The 23,007-nt window shown below is 50.1% G+C and overlaps 1 protein-coding gene across 7 annotated transcripts in view; it reads left to right on the top strand.

Moving 5' to 3' along the window:
• The window catches only part of TEAD4 (TEA domain transcription factor 4), a 67,785-nt gene that overhangs the window by 9,828 nt on the left and 34,950 nt on the right, over positions 1–23,007 (top strand). For 5 of the 7 annotated variants that reach the window (XM_045830491.1, XM_045830492.1, XM_045830496.1 and 2 more), the window contains 3 exons: positions 5,535–5,708; positions 5,784–5,865; positions 16,866–17,120. In XM_045830491.1, the coding sequence (XP_045686447.1) occupies positions 5,703–5,708; positions 5,784–5,865; positions 16,866–17,120 (343 nt within the window). In that variant the 5' untranslated portion in view covers positions 5,535–5,702. Of the gene's footprint in view, positions 1–5,534; positions 5,709–5,783; positions 5,866–16,861; positions 17,121–23,007 lie in introns of all 7 variants that reach the window. The other 2 variants (XM_045830495.1, XM_045830494.1) reach the window with 2 other exon arrangements.

Below are 23,007 nucleotides of genomic sequence, written 5' to 3'. Positions count from 1 at the left end.
ATCCACTCTCCACTCCTGTAACTGCCTTTTCAAGAATGGACTCCTGTAGTACATAGCTTTTGAGTCTACTTTTTTTTTTAAAGATTTTATTTATTTATTTTTAGAGAGAGGGGAAGAAGGGAGAAAGAGAGGGAGAGAAATATCAGTTGGTTGCTTCTCATACATGCCCCAACTGACAACTGAACCCACAACCCAGGAATGTGCCCTGACTGGGAATTGAACCAGCAACCCTTCACTTTGCTGGATGATGCCCAACCCACTGAGCCACACCAGTCAGGGCTCAGCATAATATTTTGAGATCCAAGTTGTTGTGTGTATCAAGAGTTCATTCCTTTTTTTTTTTTGCTGAATAGTATTCCATCGTGTGGATGGCTGCATCACAGGGTGCGTGCCCGTCCACCTGTTGAAGGGCTTTTGGGGTATTCCTAGCCTGAGTTGATTGTGAGTCAAGCCTCTGTCAACGTCAGTGTCCAGGGTTTTGTGTGAACACAGGCTGTCATTTCTCTTGGAGTGGGAACACCTAGGAGTGGGATTATAGGGACCATATAGCATGTGTGTGTTTAATGTCCTAAGAAACCACCAAACTGTTTCCAAGGTACACCACTTTGCGTTCCTACCAGCAAAGCATGAGAGCCCCTTTGCTCTGTACCTTTAGCAGCACTGGGCATGTCAGGCTTCTTTTTGTTACTGCCATTCTAGTAGGCATGGAGCGGAGTCCTACGGTGGCTTTAATTTGCATTTTCTTACTGACTGATGATGTCGAACATCCTTTGTGTGTTTGCTGGCCATTCGTATAACATCTTTGGTAAAGTGTCAGTCCAAATCTATTGCCTGTGCTTTCTTTTGATTGTTTTATTTTGAGAGTTCTTTAATATTTTGCATGCAAGCAGATATGTGATTTACAGAATTTTTTTACAAGTTTTTGGAGAAAACTCATTTAGGGGAGAAAATCTCCACAAGAAGGTGATGGGTGTGAGGGACTCTGAAAGCGAGGTTAAGAGTTTATTGTTCCGAGCCTTGGCCTTTCTTCAAGGGTGAAGTGAGGCTGGGGTGAGGTGGGGGCTGGACAGGGCAACACCTAGAGAATGGCATATGAACAAGATAGGAAGGAACAGGGCTTTCCGTGAAGTCTGCTCCTGGCTTAGCACCTGCCGTAGAGCACACTTAAGCATAGGAGGCACTGGTGGTGGTTTGGTTTGCTGGGCACCTCCCTGACTGGCCAGCTGTGCCTGCTCTATTCCATCCACATGGCTGGCTGCATCAGGCTGGGCTGGTCCCATCCAGGACAGTAAATGCTTGTCCCCAGCCTGGGTATCAACCACTTACATGGCCTTGTTTCCAAAGTGGGTGACCACGCATTCTGGAATGGGAGGTGGGGCAATTGTCAGGCCTGCAAGGGTAAGCTACTGGGTAGGAGTGTGGCTGGTGCAAGAGAGAATCAGTGGGGTGTATTTTCTGGGTCAGGGTGGGTCCTCTCTGATGGTGACCTCAGCCAAGGGTCTGAAGGCTTTGGGCCACTGGACTTTCTAGAGCATCTTGATCCCTGTTTCTGTGTCTGTCTAGGCAAGGTGGCTCTGATATAGAAGAACATTTCTGTGAAAAATATCCCGGGGTGGCATGGGTGCTGCCTCCTGCCCCTTGTTCGTGCTCAGTCCAGCGTGTCCTCCTCCTGTGTCCTGGGAGCTGTGGCAGGGCTTTTCCACAGATGACTAAGGCCTAGAGGTGGACAGTGGGGCAGAGCTGAAGGGGAAGTCCTGCTTTCCTGGAGCTGCTAAAGCTGGCTGCCCCAGAGCCCTTGGCTCCCTAGGCTCCCTGGTGCTCTGGGCACTGGAGGGCTGCTCCCCAACGCCGAAAGCCCCCTCCTTGAGTGCCTTGTGCTGCAGGTGTGCCAAGTGGGTGCCCCCTGTGGCCCTGGCATGGTCTTATCTGTCTTTGGGCGAGCAGCTGATGGGGCAAATCCACCCCATGGCTGGGAAGACGAGCGTTCAGTGAGCAGCGCACTGCACATATCAGCTCAGGGTCTGTTCATTCCTATGGAACTGCCCTTTGACAGGATGCGAGGGTGAATCCTGGTAGGCTCAGCCTCAGTTACCTGTTTTCAGATCTGAGTTTTCATAGGACAGGCCTACTTAAAGTGAAGTGCTTTCCTAAGTTCTGCTTTGTTTTAGAATCCTGAAGAAAGGTTCTGAGGAGAAAAAACAGTCAAGACTTCTTCTGCCCACTTTTTTTTATTTAATAGCCTTTATTTATGTGTTTGAACAGTTTTGGGTTCACAGAAGAACTAAGAAGAAAGTGTAGAGAGTTCCTTCCCTTCTCCCCCACTTTCTTCTTTTATTGACACCTTGCACTGCAGTCCATAGTTTTCCTCTGGGCTCACTCTTCATGCTGCTCGTTCTGCGGGTGTGGACAGAGGTGGGGCGGCACGCACCCACCGTCGCAGCACCACACAGGCCCTGTGCCTGCCCGCAGAGCCCCAGGGCTCCATCTGTTCATCCCTCCTTTTCCTCTTTTTCCTGTGTCTGCACTTTGATTTTTTCAGAATGTCATATAGCTGGAGTCATGGAGTGTGTGCCCTTTTCAGACTGGTTTTCACCTAGCCATGCACCTCTAAGATTGTTCCAGGTCTTTTCACGGCTTGATAGCTCACTTCTTACTGTCGCTGAATGATAGTCTACTTCCCCTGCCATTTCTCTTTGTAAGTGTTGCTGCTGAGATGCAGAGAGGGCAAGTGACGGGCTCCTGAGGCACCGGGAATGTGCAGCAAGGCTGAGCTTGGAGCCTAAGTTGCCTCTGTTCCCAGAGCCTGTGTTGGGGCCCAAAGCCAGTTTCATCAGTTTCCTCAGCCCCTTCAGTGGCTCCAGGGCAGGATGCAGGGTGGGGTGGGAGTGGAGGTCCGGGACACACACTTGCTGTGACCCACTTCCTGGATGGTTAGGGCTGGGCCCACAGACACCCACATCCCTGGATGCCTAGAAGAGGTGACTGGGGGCAGTGTCCCAGGTCCCAGCTTTTGGAGAGCGGAGGGGTTTGGATGCTGACCCCTGAGGGTGTGGGGGTGGGGAATGGTGGAGACTCTGCTTCCGAAAGGGCTTAGGGCCTGTAGCCATTCAGGAATCTTATCTCCTTTTCATCACCATGGCCCCTCCCTGTTGAGATACCTCCCATTGGCCTGCTTCCCTCCCCACCTGTTTACTTATCTCTCCTCTTGTTGCCCCTCATTCCTTTTGCTGCTCTCCTCTCTACTTCTTCCCAGATAGCACCACTTCTCTCTGGTTCGTGCCCTCTCTGTCATCCCTCCAACAACCACAGATGTTTGAGGAGCCCTTCCGAGAGCCAGCCTCTGTGCCCATACTTTTGGATGTGATTGAACTTAATCCTCAAGACAGCCCCACGAGGGGATAACATTATTACCTCTGGAATATACTGGGGAGAACACAGGCTCAGAGAGTCAAGCAGCTTGCACAGGGATATTAGGTATTGGGCCAGCATAAGCAGCATGAGGCCCAGCCAGGATCTGAGCCCAGGGCCTGACTCTGCCCCGCAGCCCCTCCCCTGTACAGGCCAGGCCCAATGGGGTCTGCTCTCTGTGACTGTGGTTCCAGCACATCTTATACTAGGAGGGTTGTGAGGTCTTCTTTTTGCCTTTTCTGTCACCCTCTTCCCATTCCTATCCTGTCAAGAAGTAAGATGTGACAAACATTCTCACAGCAAGAGGTTAGTGAGGGGTAGCGGATGGTGTGTTCCAGGTTCTTCACCTGTAATGCTTCACGTGACCCTTCGTCTCTCCCTGTGGCATGTCTTTTCCTCCCTCCTTGGGCAAAGAGGAGACAGAAGCACTAGGGAGGTTAGATAAGTTGCTGGGAAGAGGCAGATTTTAACTCAAGCCCTACTACTCTTGAACGTTCCTTTCTGTGGAGCAGACTCCTGCCCAGCTTCCCGCAAAGCCCTAGGCTGTTAGGGGAGGAAGAGGCTTGACTTACAGTGGAGGAAGGGTGCTCTGGCGGTGGCACTTCAGGCATTGTGACACCCAGGCTGGTGTGGCTTTAGGAGTTTTCGAGAATGGCCCTTTTACGGCCTCGAGCAGGGCCTGGCCAGCCTTCTGAAGTCACACTGGGGTCAGTTGTGTCCAGCTGAGTATGTGGCCCAGCCCATTTCTCTGCTGCACTGTTTTCTTCTCCTCCATTCCCTCTCCTTCCTTTGTCCTCTGGACTTGCCTGCCTCTGGCCTGGGAACGCTCCTGTCTTGTCTCTTTGCACTCCTGTGAATGCCATTTTCCTTTGTCTCCTGTATGTTTAGCCCAGGGGGACTCTGTTGCCTCCTTTTCTCCTTCTCTGCCCACGTCTGTTCCTTTCTGTCTCTTGGTACTATTTTTAAAATATTGTGGTGCAATATACATAACATAAAATTTACCATTTTAACTATTTTTTTAAAAAGATTTCATTTATTTATTTAGTTGTTTGTTTATTTATTTTTAGAGGAGAAGGGAAGGAGAAAGAGAGGGTTGCCTCTCATGTGCCCCCTGGGGACCTGGCCCGCAACCCAGGCATGTGCCCTGACTGGGAATCAAACCAGTGACCCTTTGGTTCACAGGCTGGCACTGAGTCCCCTGAGCCACACCAGCCAGGGCCCATTTTTAAGTGTCCTGTTTAGCTTCGTTAAGTACATTGACAGCGTTGTGCTACCATCACCATTTGTCTTTGGAACTTTTCATCATCCCAAATGGAGATTCTGCATGCATCATACAGTGCCTCCCTGTTCTGTCTTCCTCCAGCCCTTGGTGACCTGTGTTTTTACCTCCTGTCTCTATGAATTTAATATAAATGGAATATAAATGGAATCATACAATATTTATTATTTTGTGTCTGGTTTATTTCACATAGCATAATGTTTTCAAGGTTCATCCATGTTGTAGCATGTGTCCGAATTTCCTTCCTTTTTTAGGGTGAATAATAGTCCATTGTATGGGTATCCCACATTTTGCTTGCCCATTTATTTGTTGATGGGTGTTTGGGTGGCTTCCACTTTTTGGCTATCTTGGTGCCTTTTAACATGTCTCTCTCTGTTCAAAGATATTTTATTTAATATATATTTTGGTTCATTACCACAGAGCTGACGACCAGCAGCAGTATGACTCAGGCCAGGACGAACACACGCGTCCAACACACGTGTCTGGTCCATGAGGCACATCACAGCCTGCTTGCACTTAGGACACTAGACATCACTTCAGCACTACACTAGGGGACCATTGAAAATAACATCACCAACAAAAAGCACAAAAATGCAAACGCCATGGCAGTAGATAGACTGTGAAAAGGACACTTGTGTACCGTATGGCAGGCAGCTGAGACCAGAAGGCCGAGTGCAGACTTGTTTGAGCTCCGCCAAACTTGACTCTTGTGTGCACGTCTGCAGATGCCGGGAGAGCATAGCGAGTATCGATGGGGCTACAGGTGTCAGTGATTAGGTGAATTTGCATGTCTGGACTCTGAACAATCTGTGAATACTAAGGATCGACTGTACTCATGTCTTCACAGGGAATCCTGGACCCGTGCTGCCCACTAGAATAAAGGATGTTGAGGGCAGGCCATGTCCCATGTGACTTGCTATCCAGTGCCCAGTGTATAGGAGGCGCTCATTATGCAACTGCGAATGAATGAATGAAAAACTCAGAGGGCTGAGGCGCTCCTGGTGAGGTGTTAGGCATGAAAGTAAGCCAAGGGGAATCTTTTGGCTGGGAACTTGTTGAACCACACATGTCAGTCGCCTGCTCCTCTCCTTCCTAGGAACCAGCTCTCCTCGTCGAGAGGCACCCGGATACTGGTCATGGCAGTTGCAACTGTGTCGCAGTGAAGTGCAGGGCTGAGGGTCAGTGCTCGTCCCGGTTCTACTGGTGTGGGGCCTTTGGGCAGGGCACTTCCCCTGTTGGTTGGAGGGCCTTCTCCTCTGGGGTTTTTCCTCACTCACACCAACCGTGGGAATTCCACACCTCACAGCAGGGACCTTCAGCAGAGGCCTCAGGGACATGGAGTCTGCTGAGAAAGGCCTGTGGAAGACTTTGGACTCCTCGAAAGAGGAATGCCTCTAGCTCCCCTTCACTGCTCAGTCAGGGTCTGGGGCCCCTCCCTGTTACTTCACCTCTAACCTAAATCCCTCAGGCTGTAGACTCTGACCACTCCTCTCCTTTCCTCCACTCAACTGTTGGTAAGGAGGTCAGAGCAGCATTGTGGTGGGCCAGAGGCCGTCTGCTGTGGGAAGGAGCTGAGTGTATCCACCTAGAGCTTTAGGGCTCCGCACAGCCCTTCACCCCGGGAGTCCCGGCCCCGCCGCCTGAAATGGGGTGGTACCTGCCACCTCAGAGGGATGTTGGGAGGATTAGAGGAGATATTAGATCAGGGCCAGGCACAGAGTGGGCATTCAGAAGTGCCACCTACCAGCCTTAGTGCTGAAATTGGGTAAGCCATCTCTGATAAGCAGATTGTCTGTGTTCCTCGGCGTCCTGGGTACCTCCTCCACAGCTGGGCCTCCCTCCGTGATTGCTAGGCTACCACTCCGTCCTTTAGGGTCATTTGCCCAGTGCAGGGGAGCCATGTATGGGAGGGCAGAACTGTGTGGGGGGGTGGGTTCCTGCTCTGACCGGCTCTGCCTAGAGGACAGGTTCTCCTCTCTGGCCCCAGGCCCCTGTCCTCTCCTTCCCTTTCCAGCCCCCAGAGTTACAGCAAAGCCTCCTATCTCCTAGGCACCCGGGGCATGCAAATTTTCCCGGGTCCTCAGACATCCATGGCTGTAGTTGGTAAGAAAATGACTTGGAATGGAACACACAAGCCATGTGAGGAGGCCTGAGCAGTTGAGGAAGCAAGTGTTCCATTCCTGAGGCCTTTGTGGGCTGGGCCAGGGAGCCCTTCTGGGCAGACATAAGCCTGGGCGGAGCTGTGCACCTGGTGCCTGCTCCCACTGGAGCCTCTCGTGCCCCCCCCGCCCCCCACACCCGCACTTAGGTGTTTGCCTGTCTGTGCCGGCCTGCCGGCCTCCAGCTAAAGTCAAGACCCCGAGGGACTGAACCCGTTTCTTCAGAGTTTAGTCTTGGAATGGGTACCCCCCAAAACTTGTTATTTTGCAAAATTTTAGCTTTATTTAGGTATAATTGACATACAAAATTATAAGATACTTAAAGTATACATCTGGTAATTTGATATGTGCATACATTATGAAAGGAATTACCCTTATCTGATTAATTAATACATCAATCACCTCACATTTTTATAATTTTCTTGTTTTTGGTGAGAACATTTAAGTTCCACTCTCTTAGCAGATTTCAGTTACCTAATACAGTGTTACCACCTGTAGCACCATGTTTTACATTAGATCCTCAGAACTCCCTCATCTCATACCTGAAAGTCTGAACCTTTTTGCCAGTGCCTCCCTGTTCCCCCACCCTCAGTAGATGTTTATGGGTGGGCGGATATCAGGAATTAAATAAGTACAGGGACTCACTGTAGGCAGGAAAGCAATGCATCTAGACTCGGGGTTTAGAAGGTAGTGAGGAGACCCAGGGGGATAGGGGAAGACTGGGATGAGTCTGGAAGAAGGCTGGGGTTTCCTGTTCCTGATATCCCCTCCTGTTCTAATTTAAGAAATGAGGGCAAGGCTGTGAAGGCTCAGGCATCCCCCCAAAAAATCAGTGTGTTTGCACTTCTGCTTCAGTATGTGCAACACCTTTTGGCTCAGTCTCCAGAGTCTAGTCAGGTGGGAATAGCCAGGATAATGATGGGAGGAGCAACTTTTGCCTCTGCTCTGAAATGAGTTGGATGGGGAAGATCCACATTCCATTTGGTGCAGAGGTTCTGTGGCCACAACTATGTTAGATTGGGCAAGGCACCTGGGACTCAGACATGTGACTCCTGGCCTTGATAAGCAAGCCTTGCTGATAAGTCCGCCACCCTGAAGAAGGATTCCTGGTCTGGAGTTGAGACACAGGGGACCCGCCCCCCGTCCTGAATTACTCTAGCCACTACACCTGCCTTCTCTGTCTTTATGCCTTTGGGACAAATGTATCTCAAAGATTAGGATGGGTCTTCTGGAAGAAACTCCCAAGTTTTCTTTTTCCTTGCAGCTTCTCAGTTGTAGGAGCCATCGGGGTGAAGGAGGTGGTTCTTTCAGTGGCCCCTGGAGAGAGTGGCAGACTGAGAGCTGAGGTGTCGGTGGGCAGGGCGTCAGAGCCTACGGATACGAGAATCCTGGTGTGTCTGGCACCATTAGCCTAGATCCCAGAGCTCTTGGAATCAGAGTAGGGAGAAGAGGGGCAAAGAGAACCATTTTTACCTTCATAGTAGGGAGGGAGATTTGGGCCCTCTCCTAATTGTCTCTTTCTAACCTTCTGGATGACACCAGGCCAGTCTTACAAAGTTTCTGAGTTTCAGTCTCCATTGCTTTCAATTTGGGGTCAGAGAGCACAGGGAGGAGATTATAATCCTGTATGTGTTGACTCCCAGCGAGTTGAGACATTGTAATGAACGGAAATTGGTAGATTTCTCCCTGTCTGAAGAATGGGGATCAGTGGAACTATCAGTTTCTTACGGGTGACCTCTGCTACCTAAACTCCCAACACTGAGGCAGAAGTGGTGGGGGTGCTGATGTATGAGAGCTGGTCTTATTCTCAAGGAGCTCACGGTCCAGTCGGGCAAACAGGTGAGCAAGGTGCAGTCACTTCCGCAGGACCAGAAGTTGACTGGTGTTGAGTTGCATGTTGGAGGCCCTAGAGGCTAGAGGCAGTTCGGTGGGGCTTCGTGAAGGAAGTGGGCTTTGAGAGCCAGAGGTTGGTGTCTTAAAGACACAGCCCTGGACCAGTCAGGACAGGACTTAAGGGTCTGAGGTCTGGTTTTGTCAGTTTTTTAGGGCAACTTATTTCCCATCCTTAAGCCTTGGTTTTTTCATTTATAACATGGGGACAATGATTCCTTCCTGTCCTGAAAGGGGTATTGAGGAATTTACTGTTCTCATTATTAGAAAGATCAGTATAAAAGCCTCTTATATTCATGAATATTCTGAAAATTCCTGACTATGCAGCATCTGTGGCCCGTAGGATAAAGCCTGGAGTTTGAATTGGGTGGGCTTTTGGGTGGGGCAGGGGCAGAGAGAAGGCCTTTAGACCAGGCCCTGGGAGCCAAGTCAGGGATTATTTTTATTCCTCTGGTCATGGCGCACAGCCCAGGCTTAACGATGCCATCTGTTCCCCCCACCCCGGCCCGCCCCAGCTCTCATTCTGGCAGGCCTTGAGGGTCACTGTGGAGCACTTGGGGAAGGAGGTGAGGAGTGGGGATCCTTTTCTGGACGGGTATTGGCTTACCCCCCCTCCCACCCCTGTTCTCCTAGCCGAGGGCAAAGGGTGTGTGGGAGGTTTGCCTAGTTAGGGAACTAGCTGCCAGGCCAGGCACTGGGCGACAGTGAGGGTGGGAGAGGCGAGACCAGGAGGTGGGAGCAGGCCACACAGGGCTGGGAGCAACTCCATGTTGGTAATGAATCCCGTGGCCCAGGGCCTTGGGTGACCTGCTGCCCTGCTTTTGCTGGGACAGACCCAGTCTTGGGGACATGGAGTTCAGGTCCTCAGAAAACCTGCCTCATGGGGCAGTGTCGGACACAAGTCTGGTCCTCCCCAGGTCTGGCGTTCTGCTGGGCCTCGCTGGGTCCAACTTCTGCAGGGCCCCAGGGTGCTCATTTCACTTGCTAGTCTAGCACAGCTGGGGTGAGGGACAGGCCTGGAGACCACAGCCTCCTAGGGGGGCTCATGCAGCATCTCTAACTCTCTGGCCTCCACAACGTCTTCAGCCTGGCCCAGACTGTCCACCTGTGTTTAGTGTCAGGTACCAGCAGAAAATCTAGGCTACAGCCAGGACATATGGACACTTAGATCTTAATAGTAATTAGTTAACATCAATTGATATTAAGTATTAGGGCTTAAGGTATATGTACCTATCAGGCCCATTTAGGGCTTTCGATCTTCTAGTTGAGACATTTATTTATAGCTTAATAATAATGATTGTGAGGGTGGCGATGGTGACAGTAAATAGCTCTGATGGAACACTGACTGTGTCAGGCTTCCTACTAGTTAGCATATCATCTTAGAGACCATCACATGGGACATCTCTTCACAGCAGGTCTTTTCCTCAGCCTTCTCTGAGCAAAGCCACAGGTGAGAGTTTGCAGGGTGTGTCAAGCAGCTGGTAGGCGAGCTCTCTGAGGACGTGGAGGGTCTGGGCAAGGGGTGTGAGCCACGGACACTGCTAAGTCAGAGGGACCTTTGACCCCAGTGGGAGCAACCCCTCGTCTTGCTGTTACAGATGCACACACTGAGGCCCCTACAGGCAGGGGGTTGGCCATGGGTGTACAGTTGCCTGTGGAACCACAACCAAAACCGGTCTCTTGATTCCCAGACATCACACATTCATTTTACAAGCCTCCAAAATAAATCCCACAGGGATTTACAACAACTCAGGTCCTCCCTCTAGTATGACAAAGTCCAGACATTTATGGAGATTTTCTTTTGTTTCCTGACACTAAACACAGAGCAAACAGTTCATCTTGCCAAAAGAGAAATCATCATTTAGCAAAGAACACTCATGGATACCCATTCATTTGCTCCTTCTTTGGTTCTCCAGCACTGTGCAGTGTGCTTGGACTTACTAGAAAAAGACACCCATCCCTGTCCTCATGGCGTCTGAACTGTAGTGAAAGAGACCAATCTGTCCTGGGGTGTGAGAAGCACAGAGCTCTGCTGGAGCTCACAGGAGAGCACCCGATCCAGACTTGAGGTCTGGGTCTCCCACCAGAGGAAGTGACATTTTGGCTGGGCTTGAACTGGGTGAAGGAAGGGGAGTGGGGAGGAAAGTAACAGGCAGCACTTCCAGGTGTGGAGAAAGAACTTAACATAGTGAGGGTATCATGTGGATAAAAACTGATTTGGGGGGTTGGGGATGGGTGCAAGGAACAATATCAAGAGGACGGTGCCGCCAGCTGGAGGCATGGCAGGAGAGCAAGAATTAGCTGATGCCTTGCCTTCCAAAGTCCCATTATGGAGTATGTCATTTTATCTAACATGGGGAAGCTGTTGAAAGATTTTATGTAACAGAGGAGTCACGTGACAGCTTTGCATTGCAGAGCAGTCATTCCATCTACAGTGAAGAGATTAGGAGTCTGGGTGGGGTTGCCATGGGTTTCCTGGTTGGCAGGAGCTTTGGATTAGGGCCCCAAGATAGAAAGAGACATGGGTTATAGACCACGTTTAGGAGATCTAGAGACAGGTTGTGCTCATTGTTTGTGGAAGATACAGGGAAAAAGTCAGTCCTGCGTCCCTGGCCTCTGGATGGATGGTGGTGTCATTTCCTGAGAGTGATACAGGAGCAGGGGCAGGACTCTGTGGTAAACTACAAATTTGATTTTGGATACGTTGAGTTTGAGGAGCTTTGGAGACGTCTGATTAGAGCTTCCTGATAGACATTTGTTATCTAGGTGTAAACTCAGGAAAGACGTAACTGATTTGGGGATCTAAAACATGCAGCAGAGCCCTGGCTGATACAGCTTAGTGGATTGAGCATGGGCCTGGGAACCAAAGTGTCGATGGTTCGATACCCAGCCAGGGCACATGCCTGGGGTACAGGCCAGGTCCCCAGTAAGGGGTGCACAAGAGGCAACCACACATCTCCCCCTCTCTCTCCCTCCATTCCCCTAAAAATAAATAAATACAATATTTTAAAAAACATGCATTGGAAATGTAAGCCACGGCAAAATGTGAAGCCAAGGGTCCTCAACGCCCCGAGTCACGAGCCATGACTGGTAGCCATCAGTGGCCTATCAGGAATCTGGTTTTGCACAGCAGGAGGTGAGCAAGGAGCTAAGCTTCATCTGTGTTTACAGCTTCTCCCCATCACTTACATTACCACCTGAGCTCCACTTCCTGTCAGATCAGCGGGGGCGTTAGCTTCTCACAGGAGCACAAACCCTACTGTGAACTGCACATGCGAGCGGTCTAGGTTGTGTGTTCCTCATGAGAATCTAATGCCCGGTGAGCTGAGGCGGTGATGCCAGCACTGGGGGGGCAGCTGCAAATACGGATTATCATGAGCAGAGAGCTGTGACTGCACAGAGACCATAATAAATCAGGTGCTTGTGGACTCACATCAAAACCCTATCAGCGAGTGGCAAGTGACAGTTAAGCTGCATCTGGTGGCAGGCTATAAAGTCATTCCCCCCAGCCCCAGTCCATGGAAAAATTATCTTCTGTGAAACTGGTCCCTAGTACCAAAAAGGTTGGGGACCGCTGAGTTAGAGGACTGTAAAGTGGTCTTGGGCCTTCCATATGTTTTGAAAATCAGCTTAGTTTTTTGAAAACTTGTGGGATTTTAGTAAAAACTTAATTGAATTTATTTGTAGAGATTCAACATCTTTATATATTCCCAATTATGAACATACCATTTCCTCTTCATTTATTTAGGTATTTTGTCTTTCAAAAGAGTTAATGATTTTCTCTGTTTAGGTCTCATCTGTTACATTTCTCACTAGATGAATTATGTGTTTGGTTTCTAAATGGAATATTTAAAAAATTATATTGTCTAATACCTTATTTCTGGTATAAAAGAATGTAACTGAGTTTGATACTGATCTTGCTGAATTCTCTTAGAGGTTTTTTGTTTTTTAATGATTTATTTATTTATTTTTAGAGAGGGGCAAAGAGGGAGAAAGAGAGGGAGAGAAACATCAATGTGTGGTTGTCTCTTTCACTCCCCCAACTGGGGACCTGGCCCTTAACCTAGGCATGTGCCCTGACTGGGAGTCGACCTGGCGATCCTTTGGTTCACAGGCCGGTGCTCAGTCCACTGAGTCACACCAGTCAAGGCTCTTAAAAGTTTTTATAATTTGATTGTCTTCCTTTTTTGAGCACTGTAGAGGTGAGCTTCCAGCAGGCTGAGGAGGGTGAGGAGGAGGAAGCCTCAGCATGTTCTCACTTGGCTGCTGGTCCCTCCCACTGGGCCGTCCTTTTGTGGTTTTATGGAGGCTTCATCACCTGGGCCCGACTGGTTAAATCCTTGGCCATAAATTGGCCATAGGCAGTTGATTCCACCTTCAGCTCCTCTCTCCTTCCCAGAAGGTGGGGGTAAAGAGGGACTGAAAGGTCCAACCCTCTAAGCACCTGGTTGGTTCTGCGGACCACCAGCCCCATCCTTAGGCACTTCCTGAAAGTCACCTCATTCACACAACAGGATGCCGCTATCCCTGTCATCACTTAGGAAGTTCCAGGTGTTGTGGGAGCTCCGTGCTAGAAACCCGGACAAAGACCAAATTTATAGTTCTATTATAAATTACAATATTACAGTAGGTTTTGTGCAGATACCTTTTAATGGATTAAAGAAGTTCCTTTTGTTTCTCATAGTTTGCTGAGAGTTTTTATTGTGAATAGGTCCTGACTTTATCACATTTTACCAAATGGCACCTTCTGAACTTATGGTTCAGAAACATGGTCTCTCTGCACGCACACGTGTGTGTACTGCATGGCCAAACTTAGCTGTCATCATCATTGTTGATGTTTTCACATAGTTAATGTTCTTTAGATTCTCTCTCGTTGTCAACAGTTACTTCGCTCACCACTCTTCCATGTGTGTACTGCCCTCTTTTCATATCAGTTCCTTTTTGTTTTTTAAAATGCCTCCTTTACTGTTTTTTATTTTCCAGTGAGCATCTGTTGTTACAAAATTCTCTCCATCTTTATCTGAAAATACAATCAAAACAGAGCAGAAGAACTATTGACACAGACAACAGTGTGGCCGTTACCAGACGCGGGGTGGGTGGGAGAGGATGAAGACTGGAAAGCGGGTCAAACACATGGTGACGGTCGGAAACTGAACTTTGGGTGGTGAGCACACGACGCAGTATATAGATGATGTGTTATAGAATTGTACACTTGAAACATTAATCTTAATACCAATGTCACCCCAAAAATTTAATAAAAAGAAAAAAGTCTAGGTTGACAGTTAATTTTTTTTCTCAACAGTTTGGAGATGTTACTTTGGGTATTCTCATATTACTACTGAGAAATCTACGAGTACGATCAGTGTGCTCGATCAGTATGATAGTCATTGCTTTGTAGGGAGTTTGTCCTTTGTCACTCTGGATGCTTTTAAGATCTTTTCATTTTGTTTTCCAAAGTATACCTGTCATATGAGCTTATTTTATTTGAATTTATTCTGGTGAGGATTCAGTATGGTTCCTGAATTGGAGCATTCATGTATTTCATTAATTCTGGAAAATTTCCTGCCATTATTATTTTAAATGTTGTTTTACTTCGTTTTCTTTTTTTTTTTTTAAGATTTTATTTATTTATTTTTAGAAAGAGGGGAAGGGAGGGAGAAAGAAAGGGAGAGAAACATCAATGTGTGGTTGCCTCTTGAACACCCCCTATTGGGGACCTGGCCCTCAACCCAGGCATGTGCCCTGACTGGGAGTTGAACTGGCGACCCTTTGGTTTGCAGGCAGGTGCTCAATCCACCGAGCCACAGCAGCCAGGGCAAAAAAGATGATTCTTGTTTTGTACTTAGAGCTTAGGCCAAGACAATCTTCCCTGTTGTATTTTGTTGGGATTCTACCTTTTCTCTGAGGACTGAGGTATAATTCCCTGTCCCAACCTCCCTGTATCTCTGAAGTCTAGGGTTGCATCTCTGAGTAGCCATTGAAACTCAGTGCCTTTGCTATTAAGATCAGCTTCATGCCCTGCCTCCCAGAGCTACTGTAGTAACAACTTATTTGCTTATTACTACATTTTAGAGTTCTTTCGTTTTGAGCTTTTAGGGACTTAGTTTCTTCTGAAGTTAGTTATGCATTTAAAAATGTATTTGTTATATTTGTCATTTCTAAATTCCAACTCTTAAGTTTTTTTGAATCGTTCTGAAAAGTGGTTAAACGTTCACAATAAAATAAAGACCAGATTTTCTGATGGACAGTAAGCTAGTTTTTCCCAGATCAAGTGACCCTCCAAGACGCACTTTGAGGAAAAGTTATTTTAACAGCCACGGGAGAAAGCCAACGTTGATTATGCTAAGTGGCCTGGGGCACTGGGGCGGGGCAGGTCCAGACCCTGTGGACTTGCTCTGTGACTTTGGGCAAGTCCTTAGGCCTTTCTGGGCAGGCCTTAGTGTCCTCATTTGCAAGCTGAGGGGATGGGGTTGGGTTTTCCCTAGGGTTTCTGTTTTAAATTTCAGTGGTTTAGCCTCTTTCTGACTGTGTGCCTGTGCCAGCAGTCTCACTAAGCTCCTTGGATCCCCCATGCTCTCCCAGGATGCGCCCCAACACACACACTCAGCTCCCCCTTCCCTTCACTGCGTGGTGACCACACTGACCCTCATACCCACCTCTCTGTGAAGAACCGTGCTCCTCTAACATGCCTGGGTCACAGGCCAGGGGCTTCAGGCTTGGGGAGTGCTCTGGGAAGGTCTTACCTCAGAGGGTCCTGGATGGAATTGGGTTGGCTGCTGGGCTACACTGCTCCTCATGGCTGATGGGGGAGAAGGAAAGGGGTGATGTGTGTGATGGGGCAGGTCGTCCTTTGCAGAGGTGCTCAGTGACTGGGGGCTCTGGGAAGTCAATGGTGCCTACCTGGTGCTCATCTAAAAACTGCCTTGAGATTGGCAGTATGTCCTGCTCCTTCCCAAACTCCCGAGAACTATGTCAGAAATTTACCTCTCAGATAGTTGGTACTAACAGGTCACTGGATTTGTCTCGTGCTGGTGGCAAGGACAGGGTTGTGTTGTCAGATTTTGGAGGCACCCGCAAGTCAGCCTTGCCAGAGCCCCTACATGTGAGAGTCTCCCGGGGCTAGAAGCTTCCTTTTAACATCAGCCCAAGCTGGGGATGGATTAGAGAATGGTGAGCTGCATTTTATTTTGCTTACTTCTTTTTTAACTTAAAATTTTTATTGTGGGAAAAAACCCATACACTGTATCATCTTAACCATTTTTAAGTGTACAGCTCAGTGGCATTAACTGGATATTCACACTGCTGTGCAGCAGATCCCCAGAGCCTTTCATCTTGCAAAGCTAAGACTCTGCCCATTAACACCAAACTCCCCATTTCCTCCTCTCCCCCAGCAACCATGTGCTACTTGCTGTCTCTGTGGGTTTGACTGCTCTAGGTGCTTCGCTGAGCATAATGTCCTCAAGGATCATCCATGTTGTGGCATGTGACAGAACTTTCTTCCTTTTTATGGGTGAATAACAGTCCATTATATGAATAGAGCTCACTTTGTTCATCAGTTCATTCATCTGTGCACATCTGGGTTGCTTCCATCTCTTGGGTGTTGTGAATGATGCTGCTATAAACATGGGTGTGCACAGATCTCTTCAGGACCTGTTTTCAGCTCTTTTGGATATGCACCCAGTGGTAGGATTGCTGGATCACGTGATAGTTCTACTTTTAACTTTTTGAGAGCCCTCCATATTGTTTCCCACAGCGGCTGTACCATTTATATTCGTGCCCACAGCACACAATGTTCCATATCCTTTTTGCCCATATTGATTTAATGCCAGACCATCTTTGTCCCCTACTCCCCAGCCCCCTGTCTGGGTTCTTAGAGCTGTGGTCAGAGAGTGCCCAGGTCACTGTGCTCATTAGACAGGCGGGAAGTTGAGGCCTACAGAGCGGAGATGACCTGCCCCAGGGCCCAGGCCTTCTGGTCTTCCTGGATCTTTCGAGTTACTCTCTGTCCCCCTGGCCTTGTCCCTCCAAGCTCCTGCGCTGTGCGTGGCCAGGGCTCCACACTCCCTGGGTACCCCTGCCCTGTGGGCCGCGTAGTTCTTCCACCAACACTGTGGTTTCTGCCCAGACAGGTCCAACAGGCGCTCCTCCAAGCGGAGCCTTGGAGGGCACGGCCGGCACCATTACCTCCAACGAGTGGAGCTCTCCTAACTCCCCCGAGGGGAGCAACGTCTCTGGGGGCAGTCAGGCATTGGACAAGCCCATCGACAACGATGCGGAGGGGGTGTGGAGCCCGGACATTGAGCAGAGCTTCCAGGAGGCCTTGGCCATCTACCCGCCCTGTGGCCGGCGCAAGATCATTCTTTCAGATGAGGGCAAGATGTACGGTAAGGACCCTGTTGGGGTGGGGCGGCCAGCCCCTGACCTCGTGGTCCAGCTCTGGAAATAGAACCTAGGCGGGGGTGAGGCGCAGCAACCTTGGGGTCTCTTGAAGGAAATGATCTCTTGAGGCTTTTTATCAGGTGGACACTGCTTTCTTCTGAGCTGGGTTCCTAAGGGATAGGAGGGCATCTGAGGAGAAACCTTTGAGAGCATGGTGGGAGACTTGGGAAAGGAGTAAAATAATGGAAAATCCTACAAGCTGTCCCGCAGGCCTGGCTTTGCAGGCTGGTCAGGAAGGCGGCTGCTAGAACCATTCCCTCCTTCATTAAGCTTTCTGTGTTCTAAGTACAGAGGGCAGATCTAGTCCCACTCAGAGTGTGTATGTGTGGGGGAGGGGGTGTTGTTGAGTGCACAGAAGGGACTGCGGACTGTGAGGCAGACTGGAGCGTTTCAGCAGGGATTCCAGCTAAGGGATCTGGAAAGGCTTGCTCTTCTGAGGGACTGAGGGTGCAGAATATCCAAAGACAGAAGCATTTCATATCCAGCAGCCGAGTGGGAAGGACCAAGTGGTCTACCTGGGGCCACATTGACCTTCGGGTGGAAGAAAGGGTATTTGGGAAACTGAAACAAAAACTGAACAGCTGCTGGAGGGCCCAGGTCAGGCTTCTGTTCCCAGTGGAAAGTCCCCCAGGACTCCCAGCTTGAAGCACTGCCGTTGGGCAAGAGCTGTGAGGGTCTCTGTAGCTGGCAGAAGCCCCTGAGGACAGAGGGCTGTGCCCTGGCTTTCAACAAAGTGGCTGTAGCCCAGGGGGCTCCATTCTGTGTCTCCGCCCAGCCACACCAGAGCCCCTGCCCCAGCACAGGTCCTCTGCCAACTGTTTCAAGAGCACTGTGTGAGGGGCCAGTGGGGACCATTTGTCTCCTAAGAAATGACCACAAAGTTGGGGGTCTTAAAACAATAGAAACTTATTCTCTCGCAGTTCAGAAGGCCTCAAGTCTGAAACCGAGGTATCCTCGGATGGGTCCCTTCTGAGGGTCTGGGGGAGATCCGCTCCATGCCTCTCTCCTGGCTTCTGGTGCTTGCTGGCAACCCTTGCGTTCTGGCTTGTCCAGTCTCTGACTCGGTGTCACATGGCTGTGCTCTTTCCGAGTCTGACCCTGTGTGTCTCCTCATATTCTTGTAAGGATGCCAGTCATTGGACTAAGGGCCCACCCTAATCTAGTATGACCTCACCTTAACTAATTACACCGTAAAAACCCTATTTCCAAATAAGGTCACATTCTGAGTTTCTAGGTAGACAAGAATTTTGAGGGAGACACTATTGAACTTAATTCAACTGACTAAATTCACACCTGGCCTGGCTGGTATGGCTCAGTGGATTGAGTGCCGACCTGCAAACCAAAGGGTCGCTGGTTTGATTCCCAGCCAGGGCTCACGCCTTGGTTGCGGGCCAGGTCCCCAGTTGGGGGTGTGTGAGAGGGAGCCGATCGATGTATCTCTCCCACATTGATGTTTCTCTCCCTCTCATTGTCCCTCCTTTCCCTTCTCTCTAAAAATTCATAAATAAAGTGTTTAAATTCACATCCGATTTGTTATTGGCCCACAAGTCGTGGAGCCCTCACAGCCCTTCTGCATTATGTTTAAACCCACTGCCTTCCCTGTGAGGCCGAAATGAGGTCTTCTCTTTCTTTTGCTTGTTGGGCAAGCAAGTTCCTTTTGAGCTAGGCTCTAGGTCTGCTCCTCTATCACCAATAATAAAACTGCTTGCCTCTCCTAACCAGCCTACCCCCGCGGTTTTGCTCGGTTCCCACAGAGTCTCTCTTACTTTCATGGACACCCACGCCCTGGGTCAGCTCTCTGGACCACCCCTGCTCTCATCATTTCCTTTCCTGATGGTTGCTTCTCACTTTCGACCCTATGGAAGCTTCGTGGAAGAGACAGCAGATATATATGGAGCACCTGTCGGGCGCCTGGTGTGGGACTGGGTGCTTTATGTAGGTCACCCCTGTGGAGCTGGTGAGGGCCGGAGGCTCTTGGACCCTAGGCTCTTCTTGCTACTTTGGTGGAGAGTGGGATAGTGCTGATCATGCACTGAGGTGAGAGGGGCAAGGGATGTGCAGGGAGGGCTCTTAGTTTAGCTGGAGAGCTGTCGGGGCCCCTGGTTGGGGGGCCATCGGGTGGCCAGGACACTGCAGGGAGAGAGCAGAGGCTGCTGCAGGTGTCTGGGAAGGCCCATGGAGATGGCAGAGTGTGGCAGGATCTGCAGACGTTTCTGTGGGTGCCACGGTGCACCAGGCTCTGGGTGCTGAGCTGTTTCCTTTTGTGCGTGTGGCAAAATACACATAACATTTATCTTTTTAAGCATTAGCATGCAGCTCAGTGGCACGAAGCACATTCACATTGTTGTGCAACCAGCACCACCATCCACCTCCAGAACTTTTTTATCATCTCCAACAGAACGTGTGTACCCGTTAAATACGAACTCCTGGTCCAGCCCTTCCCCAGCCCCCAGCAACCACCACACCACTCATATCGGAGGTACCTCATGTAGGAGGTGTCAGACAGTGTTTGTCTTTTTTGTTTCTGGATTACTTCACTTAGAATAGTGTCCTTGTGGTTTACCCATGTTGTGTCATGTGTCAGAATTTCCCTCCTTTTTAACACTGAGCAACATTCCGCTGTGTGGCTAGACCACATCGTGTTTATTCATTCACCTGTTGGTGGACATCTGGGTGGATCTCAGTTTTATGTAGTTGTTACGGGTAGATATTCCTACTCACTTTACCTGTAAAGGAATTGGGTGAAGAGACTACCTTCAGTCCCCCGCTGATTGCGATTGAGCCAGGGTTTGGTGAACCCAAGCCTGCGGACTTTCGACAGGCCTTGGGTTAGAGTTGTTCGGCAGGAGGGGAGCTGCTGAGTCGGGGGCGGAGTGTGGGTCGGGATGAAAATGGTGTTTGGCAAACTGTCCTGGCCCTGTTGGTGTCCACTGTGAGGAGGGCACAGGGTGAGAGGGTGGCCCAGAAGAGGACCTGGGAGGAGGAGAGAGGCTGAGGCTAAGGAGCCTCTTAATTATGCTAAGACCGGAGCACTCAGTGGCCTTGGACATCCATTATCTCCTTAATCTTTTTCATCTTTTTGAGGGAGTGAGAGAGGAGTTTCTGCATGCAGAGGCAGAGAGAAGCTCTGAGAGGCCAAGAGTTTCTCCCAAAGTCTCTTAGGTAGTAAGCAGGAGAGCTGGGGCTAGAACCCAGTTCTCCTACCTCCTCACACAGTGCTCTCCCGTTGAACTGTACAAAGCCTCCCACCTGCTTCTCTCTCCTCCCCTGCCTGGCCTCCTGCTTAGCCCCAGCCCAGGTGGGTCCGGGTCTGGGCAGGCGCTGGCAGCTGCTCGGCAGTGTTTGGTGCCTCACCCTGCCCCCACAGCACCTGTCCTACGTGAGTACAGATCCTTCTGGGGTTCAGACATTGGCTTATCCTCATCTCCTCTTACCAGGCATGGGGTCTGGGCCAAGGCACGGATGGAGCAGGGAGTTGATGGAGGGGCTCTCAGCAGGGGCTCTGGTCCAGCTGGAAGGTGTATATATAGCTCTGAGCTCAGCCTCAGTGTGTGGGATGGACCCCAGGGAGGCGGAGGAAGAGGGCCAAGCTGCCAAGCTGACTCAGGCATCATCTCACTGAGGCTGCTGTCCTCCATCTTCTCATCTTCCTTTGGAGACCCTCCCTCCTGTGCCAGAGTCCCCCAGAACCCTGGTCTTACTTTCCCCCACTCCCACATCCAGAGGCCATCAGGTGTTTTCCACGTGGGCCAGGCCCATGGAGCACAGGGTGGGAGCTGAGAACAAGCAAGCAGACGCGGGTGGGAGGAAGAACGCACTGGCTCTAGGGTGCCCTGAGGAGGGTCTGGACCTGCAGACGCTGCGGACAGCAGTGGGCCTGCCCCCAGCCCTGGTCTGGCGCACCCAGGGAGAGCAGCATGCTGACCCGGGCCAGGCAGACATGCAGATGACACGCAAAGCCGCAGGACAGATTAGCGCCTGTTATTTCTGAGCCCCACCTCCCACACTGTGGACTGGCTCCTGGGCCAGGGCTGTGAGCCCTCTCCTGCTCACGGCTCCTTTCATTTTTGCCCCGTCACTGTGTGACCCTTGCCCTGGCACTGACATGCTGGTCATTCTGACTTCCTTTAGCCAGGCCTGGGCTCCAGCCCCGTGGGCAGGTGTGGGGAGGTGAATGTGGGGCAACTTCTCTCCTCCTCCATCTGCCCTCATGTTTTGCCTTTCCCTCTCTTGACAGCTCTACCCTGGCCCTGCTTTCTTGTTTTCTCCCTGCTGCTTGCAAGAGGCTGTGGCTGGTTCTGTCTTCTGTGCATACAGCTAGTACAGCAAAGAGCTGGGTTATCTTGCAAGTTTTCTGGAAGGCAGTGGGGCTTGGGCTGGTAGAGGAGGGAGGTGTGTGCTCAGGCAAGGGAAGAGAATGCCATTTGACCCAGAGGCAGGACTTTGTGTGGTGACTTTGGGAGAGCTGGGCAAGGCACTGTGATAGAGGACTGTCGGCAGTAAAGGGATCCTCCTTTTGGATGTGTCAAAGCTAATGAGAGGCAGAGCAGGGACTGGACCCAGGCTGGAGAGCTTGTCGCTAAGGTGATGGGACACAAGTCAGGGAGCTTCTCCTTCCACCTCCTCGTCATGGTCCTTGGATCCTTCGCTGTCCTTTGCTCTGTCACCCTGTGGTTTCCAGCTCCCTCCATGCTCTCCTTTCCAGGCTAGACCTGGACTTCGTGCTTCTGGAGGCCTGCGATGTGAGCTGAGGTTCAGATCTGCTGCCCCAGGAGCCACCGTGACCTTGGGCAAGCTGTTTAACCTTTCTCAGCGCCAGCTTCCTCAGTTGTGAAATGGGATGATAGTGGTACTGCCGTTTTTGGGAGGGAGCATACTTATGTATTTATTTTACTGTGGGAAAAATGTACGTTACATAAATTTTACTATTTTAACCATTTTTAAGTTCAGGGGCCTTACGTGCATTTACGTGGCTGCACTGCCATCCCCTCCGTCCACCTGCAGAGTCTCCTTGTCCTCCCCAGCCAGAAGCACCACACACAGCTCCACACTTGACTCCCCATTCCCTGCTCCTCCAGCCCCGGTAACTTCTGTTGATTTTCTGTCTATAAATTTGACTATTCTAAGTACTTCATAGTAGAGTCGTACAGTATTTGTCCTTCTGTGGCGGGCTTATTTTGCTGAGCACAAAGTCTTCGTGGTCCCTCTGTGTTGTGGCGTGTGTCAGAGCTCCGCTCCTTTATGTGCTGTGTTGTGAGGAGGGGCCGCGTCTCGTTTATCCGTTTGTCTGTCAGCAGACACTTGGGCATCTCTACCCTTGGACACTTTTGGCTACTGTGTATACTGTTGCTATGGACATGGGTGTACAGGTGTCTGAGTTTCTGCTTTCAGTTCTTTTGGGTATGTGCCTAGAGGTGGAATTGCTGGATCATATGGTATCTGTGTTTCATTTTTTGAGGAGCCGTCAAACTATCTTCCACAGTGGCTATACCATTTTTCATTCTACCAGGTGCGCACAGGGGTTCCAGTTTCTTCACATCCTCGTTAACACTTGTTGTTTTCTGCTTTTTTTAAATAGTCATCCTTGTGGCCGCAAAGTGTTAGCTCATGGTTTTGATTTGCATTTCCCTAAATGTTGGTGATGCTGAGCATCTTTCCCTGCATTTTTGGAAGAGGACATTGCCTTTCAGTGTCTAGCTTCGCTGCTGGGATGAAAGCACAGGAGAGGCCCAGTGAACAGCTCTGGGGCGTGGAGCTGGAAGGGACGTCCCGGGCCCTCAGAGCTCACATTTGGTTGGGAGAGTCAGACGGGAGCTCAGTGGCTTTAGCGGA

The sequence above is a fragment of the Phyllostomus hastatus genome, unplaced genomic scaffold (assembly GCF_019186645.2).
Source record: "Phyllostomus hastatus isolate PE091 unplaced genomic scaffold, TTU_PhHast_1.1 phas_contig_152, whole genome shotgun sequence".
Lineage (NCBI taxonomy): Eukaryota > Metazoa > Chordata > Mammalia > Chiroptera > Phyllostomidae > Phyllostomus > Phyllostomus hastatus.
This window is presented reverse-complemented; position numbering and strand designations above follow the sequence as displayed.